General features: G+C 38.7%; 1 protein-coding gene across 2 annotated transcripts in view; it reads right to left on the bottom strand.

The window, feature by feature from the left end:
• Positions 1 to 971: 971 nt before the first annotated feature.
• Positions 972 to 9,661, bottom strand: part of LOC107712822 (uncharacterized) — a 10,814-nt gene continuing 2,124 nt past the window's right edge. The window contains exons 1-4 of one of the 2 annotated variants that reach the window (XM_016518171.1): positions 8,717 to 9,478; positions 2,349 to 4,410; positions 2,112 to 2,200; positions 972 to 1,926 (exon numbers count right to left, since the gene is read on the bottom strand). In XM_016518171.1, coding sequence (XP_016373657.1) covers positions 1,843 to 1,926; positions 2,112 to 2,200; positions 2,349 to 4,410; positions 8,717 to 8,752 — 2,271 coding nt within the window. In that variant the 5' untranslated portion in view covers positions 8,753 to 9,478 and the 3' untranslated portion in view covers positions 972 to 1,842. Of the gene's footprint in view, positions 1,927 to 2,111; positions 2,201 to 2,348; positions 4,411 to 8,716; positions 9,479 to 9,661 lie in introns of those variants that run through there. The other variant, XM_016518172.1, reaches the window with a different exon arrangement.

The following is a 9,661-nucleotide window of genomic DNA, read 5'->3' as shown; positions in this document are numbered from 1 at the left end:
TATATACAGTGGGTACGGAAAGTATTCAGACCCCCCAGAGGATCCCCAAATCCATGTGTGAAAAACTTGTTGCATCTTTCCCAATAAGACTCATGGCTGTATTAGATCAAATGGGTGCTTCTACTAAATACTGAGCAGAGGGTCTGAATACTTAGGACCATGTTATATTTCAGTTTTTCTTTTTTAATAAATTTGCAAAAATGTCAACAATTCTGTGTTTTTCTGTCAATATGGGGTGCTGTGTGTACATTAATGAGGAAAAAAAATTAACTTAAATGATTTTAGCAAATGGCTGCAATATAACAAAGAGTGAAAAATTTAAGGGGGTCTGAATACTTTCCGTACCCACTGTATGTACACAATGGCTAACCCATAAAATTATTTGTAGTAAAGAACAATGTCAGCTTGTTATTTAAATGTCTGTTCCTGATCTGCTTTTTTAGGTTTTTATTGCATCTGAAGAACATCTTTCCTTTGTGTGATATTTGGTGACCGCATTTAATTAACAATGTTTACAGATCGGTCTTGATGCTGTGTATGTCTTTTTCTAAATATGAAATAATCATGTTTTAACCACCTTATTCTAGATTCTAGTGCCTAATATTGATTTGTGGATTTAAAGACTTACTGTTGCCTGAAATGTAAATATTATTAACAGTGTATCCATTCTGTACAAAGACTGAATATAGTTTGGATGAAGTGGACCATTTATTTGAAGTTGTTGCACAGATGACAATCTGTGACAGATCAATCACCTTTTTAAATAAAACTTGTGAAATTAAACTGTGTTGCTAGATTTCTCTTCTAGAATATGTTCATACATTTTGTATTAATATGTGTCTTTACACTGTTATTTTAGCCCTTTAGGATCATGGGTAGCTGTGCTGCTGGCTCTCTATTTTAAACTTTTGATGAATTAATTATTTCAAAGGCTGCAAAAGTAATGTGTGTGCAGTAATTCTGTGTATGAGGAAGTTTTTTAATACAAAGACGATATGGTGCGGTTCCTCGTCAACATAATCAACTGTTTTAGTATAAATCGACAACTGCCTTTAATTGACATTTATTTCTTAATTGTATTTTGAACACGGTTGTTCAAACGGTATGCAAAGCAAGTATTTTCTTGAGACTGACATGGATTCAAATTTTAGCAAGCAACACTGTTTTATAAGCATGGCGGTTTGACATAAATATACACAATCTGGACAACAAAGCAACAGGTCATTTTTAAATAATAGATTATTTTCTAAGATTAATATCATTACTAAATACTAGATTTAAGCTTTTCATACTAAGTATAACTGAAGTACTGAAATGTAATCTGGAAATGTAGTCCTATATTATTAGAGCAATCATGGCAATCAAATTCAGATCAATTCTTTAAAAAAGGAATAGTCCTTTGTCAAAAGATACTAATTGATCTGTTTTCAGTGATATTTAACAAAATACATAGATTTTGTATACATTTTCACTTAAATTTTATCCTAAAACCCTGTAATACTGCTTCATATTTTCATATAATTTAGGGATATACAAACATTGCCTTACAAGAAAATACAATATGAATATACAGTACATATTCTCCTCAACTTCGTAGACAAAACTAAAAATATGGTTTATAAGTCTCCAGATACCTCGTCAAAGAGGAATCACAAATATGCATGAAACGGTACATTCAAATAACATTTAGGCATCTCGGCATATGCAGATTTTTTTTTTCTGGATCAATAACAAAGTCACACAAGCAGCAGTAGCAAGTGTATATGCTGTCACAATAAACAGACGAGTGTGAGCATTGAAAATTCTCACGTAAAACAGCTGCAAAGTGATCAGTGTCCAATTTTATTCATTGTTCGCAAACTCCCCTGCCTCCCAGCGCAGCACCATGGAACTTTTACGTCGGCCTCCAGTATAGGGTTCAGGAAACTATAGGACAATGAAAGTGATTTGATTTTCAAATTTCTCTTTGAAAACATTTCTACAACCTCTGAGCAACCTAATATAAACAGTTTTATTTTTTAGTTACAGATCATATCAATTCCATATAGTAGATATATGTAACTAAATTCAACTTTTATTGTGACACTGCACATATGTTTTCATATACTTACTCGATGATCACATGACAAAGCTGAACGATCCATTCTGCATGTTCTCATTGGAGATGAAGGGGATGATTTACATTTAATTGGCACATCATCTGAAAATAAATTAACAACCAAGAATGAACAGATCATTTTCTGACGACATTTCATGACATGCATGTGTTTGCAGTCTTAGTGATGTTGTCATTACTTCAGATCAATGGAATGAAAAATGTTGTCTATTTCTCTGTTACCAAGCAGTACCTGAAAACGATGAGCTGTCCAAATGGTTTGGAGACATCAAGAAGTGATCCTTCGAGTAAATACTGGCCCTTTGATGCTTGAGTTCCTCTTCTCGCTGCTTCACCATCTTAATCTCCTCATCAACTAGAGATATCGAACTCCTGGACCGCAGCTTGAAAAACGGGTTGTTGAGGAACATCTTCTCCTGGGTTTCCTCAGAGACAGAATTCAAGTTTAACTCAGATGCACTTCGAATGATGAGGTTTGATGTCTCCAAAATGATGACATTAGGGCTGTCTTCAGGTCTCCAGTCAGCAGATTTGGAGGACACCATCTTTCCATGCCGTGGACTTGGAGGGAAAGGCTCTGGCTCAAGAATAATAACATTGTTGGCGCTCAAGTCTTGTTTCTGTGCGCTCTTGGTTGGTGAGGAGGTGATGATGAAAGAAGGCGTCTTGAGAGACTTGGATAAACTTTCCTCATCATCCTGGTCTTCAAACATCTTCCTTTTCTCATCAACTTCTTGGCATAGGTTTCCAGTGTTAAAGTTGGCAGTTCTTGGCCTCATCTGTACACAGTCACTGGAGTATGATTTTGACATTCCCCTCTCACGCCTCAGGTTCTCCTCACGCTCCATGGTTAGGCGAATCTCCTTCTCAATTGGGGTCTCTGGGTCATCAAACGGTGATCTGTAACTAGAGCCGTCCAGACCTGAATCCTCAGAGCAAGGGCTGAACTGGGTGTGCGCGTAATCCTCTACAAGCGTCAAGCTCTCAAGGTCCCTCTTGGGCCTTTCGATGTTGCGGACTGGAGTATACATGAAGCTGTGACTACCTTGGCAGGTGCCAGATCGAGTTGTTCGTGTGCTTGGATGGTGTGTCAAGTTTTTCGTTTGCTCTTCGATCTCTAGCCACTGTTGGCGAGCAACTTTGAAATCCACATGTTCTGTACTGACGTTCTCGCTTTTCATTTCCTGAATCACACAATAATCTTTCGGCACCTTTTTGCTGGAATCGGATTTGACAGAATCAAATGAATTGCTCTTGTGGGTTGCTGAGCCTCGTCCAAGCTCCTCATCGTCTTCGGAAATCTTGGACAAGCCGTGAAACAGTGTGGAAGGACTGTAAGATATCTCTTGCGGTTGCTGAACTGGCTCATTCTCCGGTTGTTCTAGCACTTCTTCTCCCAGCGGAACCTCCAGCTCTTCAGTTTCCTTTGAAACGTCCTCAGTATTCCATACTGCAGGTTTTTGAATAAAGAGTTCTTGTGCACTCAGCTCAAGGCTGTCAATGTAGGAATCATCATCTTCCTTATTTATGGAGGAAGAGAATATGCTCCTCCATTTCTCATCGTTTTCACTGTCCGATGACGCCGCAGCTATTTCGACCCGAAGACACTCTTCTAGTTCGTCTGGGTCACGGCAAGACTCTGTGGAGACATCTGACAGAACTTCCTCTCGGATGTAGTGCTCAAGGATGGTTTCTTCTGGATCCTCACATCCAAAACTTTCTAAGATGGCTTCTTGTGAGTTTATACCCAATGGGTCTAACATATCTCCATCGTCAACATTATCTGGTTGGGGTGCAATGTTCTCCAATGGTTCCTGTCTTAGTGAATCTTGCCTCTTATGCATGGCTTCATTCTCATATATGCTCTCAGCACTTGAAGGAGTGTCGGATATTGAAGAAGTAATTGACTCATTGCGGTAAAGTTCTTCTTGAGTATCCTCCAAGACAAGTGCCTCTTTTGGACTGCAAACATCTTCCAGATCATCAGCCTTGGTCTCCGTAGGAGGTAAGCCTGCTAAAATATCAGCCACAACTTTTGTACTAATGAACTCTAAAGCATCAGCATCATAACAGACTTGTTCATCTTTGTTTCCTGTGTCCTTGCTATCAGGTAACTCAGTCTCCAGGACTTCCATTTCACAGTCAATTATGTTTGCTGTGCCGGAGTTTTCACTTGTCTCCATGGTTACAGGCTCAGACAGGGACTTCAGCTCTGTATGCTCTGGATTCTCAGGATGAGAGCAACCTGCAATCTCTTCCAGTCTATCCACCTCTTCAGGCTCAGTCGTAGCTCCCTGCAGGAGAAAAAGACGACAAAGAAATTCACAAGCAGCAAGAGAAATCTCATTTCCCTAATCACCAAAACATTCACAGCATATCAAAGCTAATTTGCACCCACTCATGTTTAGTACAGATCTTATGTAATACATAATTTCCAAGGAAGTTTTTCAGGGCTTATTTCAGGGCTAAGTTTTCACTCTTGAGGGGGTTACCTGAGCTTCAGCTGATGTGGCTGAAAGCAATATTCTTTGCAAGAGGTTCTGAGGTTAAAATCTGCTTGACTGATAACTCACAAATAATTTAAAACCACTAAAACATTTAGAAATGGTGGCACATTTGATTGCATTCTGTGTTGAGTAATTTATTTCTGGTTCTTTAATGGTTCCATTAACAATTCGTTTAAATTTGAGGAACAAATGCAATTCTGTTGTTAATTTTAAATAAGAATGAATAAAAAATGAGGCACATTGTCTCCCGAGCCTTACGGTAGCCTATATAGTAGGCCTACAACCTCAATTAAGGTTAGTAGTAAGTGTGAGAATGCATGCTGCTGCAACTGATTCAAGTTTTTCTGTATTTCCAAAAAAACAGACTAATAAGAGTCCTGAGGGACCGGACTTCACTTGTTGATTCACTGGTTTTGATTCACCAAAAGATCCGACTCTTATGAATCAATATCTTGGCATTATGTTTGGAATTAGGCTTGATGTCGAGCTGTATTTTTGTGATTATCTAAAATGAACCGGCTCATTAGAGTCATTCGCTCGAGATTTAGACTTGTATGTTTCGCGCTAAAAATAATGAATGGGTCACACTTTTAGTAGGCTACCTTGCTCCGCCTGCATTAATGGAAGATATGCGATTCATCTGCCATGGCCGTTTACCGATAATGAAACTGAATATTATGCAAATAATTTAGGTCCCTTTTTTCGGACGGAACCTGTTCTGAATAAGAACAGATGCCGAATAGCGGTTGTGAGAGGGAAACATAACAGCCTATTTAATGTAAATGACTGGATAGTAGGCCTATTCTGAGGGAAATAACCTTACTGCAGTCACTTTTTTAAGTAGAACTGAGATCACATAATCACAAATTTTAATGGAAACTTTAATGGGTGAGTGAAGCACTCCTAAACACGTCAAGCAACACCTGTGTTTTTTTCCCTAAACTTGAGACTCAAATGTTGAAAGGCACCATGTTGTAATCAGGGTTGCCAGGTTTTCACAACAAGACCCGCCCAATCGCTACTCAAAACTAGCCCAAAACTAGCCCAATCGCATTTCGAGGGGGGCCCCCCGTTAAACATAGTTCTGGGGATAAAATACACCTGTTTTGGCGGGGTTCCCCTGGTAAAATTTGCATTCCATGGGCATGAAAAACAACCTGCGGCAACAGTGTTAAAGTCCCCATGAAATCAAAATTAAAGTTTTTTTAGTGTTAGTATTAATATGTTAGTATTAAGGTTATCTATAAGGCAGTGTGCTCCAAAACAGTGACAAAATTCGCCTTTAGAAGATATAAGCATTCAAAGCTTTTAGTTTGTCACTTCCGCCAAAACGGCTCAACAATTTTTTTGACGTCACATCGTACTTCATCTTCTCATCAAATCTTCTGACCAATCAAACGCTCTCTAGAAGCCGAAGCGCCCGCCCCCTACACTAGACGCTGAAGCTGCAGCTGAGATCGGTCACTTGTTCACAGTGTAGTATTTCCTGTACAGTTAATGGCACTTAGTGCACAATGTAGGTGATAGGGAACGATTCAGATAGTGTAAATATGCTTTCGATTGGTGCAAATGAGGTCTGGTTTCACGTTGTGCGAACCGCAGCAGCGCGCACAGTCTGATCCGGACTTTGGCTCCGGTCCAGAGATCCGATCGTACGGAGCTGATCATATGCATGAGTCGGCATATATGAAAAACTTTTAAAACTACACAGCCTCAGCATGATTATGACCACTATTTTGTTTTACTAAGAGTTTCATATTGAATCTAGGGGGTAATCTATTAGACTGTGGCTGTCAAATGCGGCTTTACCAAGTTTAACGGCTCTGACCCGTGCAGATATAAACAAAACGCTATTGGCTAATTTAAAAAGAGAGCGGGGCTCCTCGATATGTCCCGCCCTGTCTTCCTGTTTCAGTTGAAATTACGTCACCACATAGAATAACGCTGCGTGTTTCAAGGCACTTCAGGGGACCTTTAAAGTAGCCCAATTCCGCGGGGAAACCGCTGACTTGGCAACACTGCACTGGTTGTAATTGCACAGCACTTCAAAAACCAGGTTAGTTAAGTGTTAGTTTCATTCTGCATAGAAATTCTTACCTTTTGAGCTGACTCTGCCAAATCGCACCTTTTTTACATCTGTTTAACACATAGTGTGAAAGGTATTTTTAACGTGTACATACAGGAATTTGAAATTCACCATGGCTTCCTTGTGTATAATATGCAACATTTATACCCTAACTGAGATTATTCCAGTTTATAAGAAGAAAGTGGAAGCAATTACAGTGCACAGCATAAATGAGTACACCCCCTTTGATTATAAAAGATGTATTTTCTTAATGATCACTTATATAATTCATAGAAAGATGGCAAAATTTAAATGTATTAAACATATTCTTAATAAAACCAGAGACATACATGCCATTAATATCTGTAAAATAAGAAACTTAGCCAATTTTTGTTTAAATTAAGGATTGCAGAATTGAGTACAACCTAGATTTAATTCAACCAAGTGTAATATTCTAGAACTTAATATGTCCTCCATAACTCTTAAGTACATTGCTCTGACACTCTTGGCACTGAGTGTACAAGTTCATGACAAATTTTCACATCTGTGCTGTTTAACTCCTGGAGGACGACCTCCTTAAATGCCCTGGTCTTTAATGGGGAGTGTTGCTCAGCTCGTCTCTACAGAATCTCTCACAGCAGCTCAAGAGTGTTAAGATTGAGTGAAATACATGTCCACTGAAGGATTTTCAACTCAGAAGAATGAATATCTTCATTGTCATGTTAAAAAAAATGCCAGACAATGCAGAGAATGAGAAGAGGGTAGCGCAAAGAGTAATTGCTGAATTTGTTAAGTTTCAGAGGGGGTATACTAATTTATGCTGTGCACTGTATTTACTATTGCACTGAATCCTTTCACAAAAGTGGGTTATAGTAGGCAGAAATAAGTAGATTTATTATATAACACTGCAGAACTGGCTGTTCTCCTCATGCATGAAACTTTTGTCCCGCAGTTAATCAGCATATAAGGTCAAGTCAAGTCAAGTTTATTTGTACAGCGCTTTTCACGATACAAATCATTGCAAAGCAACTTTACAGCAAATTAAGTTTCTACAATATTATATTCTATAATATTATTATAATTATATAAGGCTCTGGATCAGACCAGAAAAGGAAGAGGAAGAAGAGAATCCCTTGAGGGCGGAATCCTCTGACTGAACATCCCCATTGACTCCCATTGACCACAGGTATTTTTTATTTTATTTTATTTTCATATAATTTATTTCATTTTCTATACATATTGAGAGGGCATATTATGTGAGAATTAACAATCATTCGCACATTGCATGTTGTTATTTGTCTTGTCTTGTTGATGCGCCACTGCAGAACATTTGATCATGGCAGCGTGGTTTGTTTACATGGATTTTTCTGATCTCATTCGTACCAACTGCCAAGTGCCAAAGTGATGTGTGATCTAACGCTCAAACTCTTTCTGACAGACAAAATCAGCTGCCATGGGTATTAGAAAGGAGATTTTTTTCCTCAGAACATCAAAACCACAATTACACACTTTCATGCTGAACATAAAATGATATCAGTACAATATGAAAGTTGTGCTGTAATCAAAATGCACAAATTGACGGCACCATTCATAGATTTCATAAACTGTTTACATCACTTTGAAATACTTCAGCCGTCTAGTTGTTCCTTGATGCCCGTTTGGTATAATTACCACCACTGTGTGAAAGTGTCCACAATCTTTCAAGCGACATGCTAATGCGACCACTAAAAACATTCACAATTCAGTGAAATTACCATCCACTTCAGTGCCTGCCCATTTCACCCCAATCAAGCTACACAAAGGCCATATCCTCATGAAAATGACGAGCGGTAAAGTGTTGCCTACCATGGCAACACCCCCCTACACGACTCCTCCTCTAGCAGCTCAGCTCGTGAGAAAACTTCAACACGCTCGCACCCTCTCCGTCTCAGCATTTGTGTCTTGACAATCTGTATTCCATAAATTATTCAGTGACAATAACATTTGCATTGAAGCCAGGCGGCGGTACCAGCGTGTCCCAGTACCTACCGTGAGCTTTAGAAACAGGAGCCAGAAGAAGATCATCTCCACCTTGCCAAGAAAATCTTTTCAGTGAAACCCGCAAGCACTCTGGGCTTGAGTAAATATGTTGTGGATGCATGGATAGGAAGTGAACTTGACTTGATATGGGACTTATTGGCAGAAATGTCATTGCAAGATGGTCTGATGTCACTGATGTTGGCGTGAGTGCACCTCAGGGCATCTTCCTGTTACATACGCTCAACTCTGATTGGTCACTCTAGTGTATTTCCACTAGCAGCTGCAGTTTTGGCTGGCTGATCAATAAGTGGCTTGTCAATGAGGTCATGTGTCACTTCCTGATGGATTTCCTTAAATTACTCTTTTCATAGGGAATGTAACAGTTGGGAATGGAGATATCACTAATTAATACAATCCAGAGATACATTTTGAACTGTTTCAGTATCAAATAGTTGTGCACATCATTGTGGTGAGCATAGGCCATTGAAAAGGAGCATTTCAGGCTCAAGGTTGTTCCATCCAGAATGAAATAATAACCTGCATGGAGCATCACAGTAACAGGTGCTGGGGGGCCATTCAGACATATGTGACTGGCACTGAGCCCTTGGATATGGAAAGGCAATGTTCTCAGATGAGAAAAAATATCACTATGCGGCATGAGAGCACTGCAGACTAAGATACAAATGTCTCAAATGGAGAATTTTGAGAGATTTATCAGCTTGAATGGAAAAATGGCTTGAATGATAATGTTTGTTTTATTTACAAAGTGACTATTAAAAATTAATTACATGTACTTTTTGAGAACTTATTTTGCGAAGCTGCTTGTAAAAAGTAAAAAGTGGCTTTAATACAGCAAGAGAATAAATATTAATAAATATTTGTGAATGATGTATAAATAATACTTTAGAACTTGAAAGAATATGAAAAGGAATATTATATATATATATATATATA

The sequence above is a fragment of the Sinocyclocheilus rhinocerous genome, unplaced genomic scaffold (assembly GCF_001515625.1).
Source record: "Sinocyclocheilus rhinocerous isolate Xijiao unplaced genomic scaffold, SAMN03320098_v1.1 scaffold1740, whole genome shotgun sequence".
Taxonomy (NCBI): Eukaryota; Metazoa; Chordata; class Actinopteri; order Cypriniformes; family Cyprinidae; genus Sinocyclocheilus; species Sinocyclocheilus rhinocerous.
This window is presented reverse-complemented; position numbering and strand designations above follow the sequence as displayed.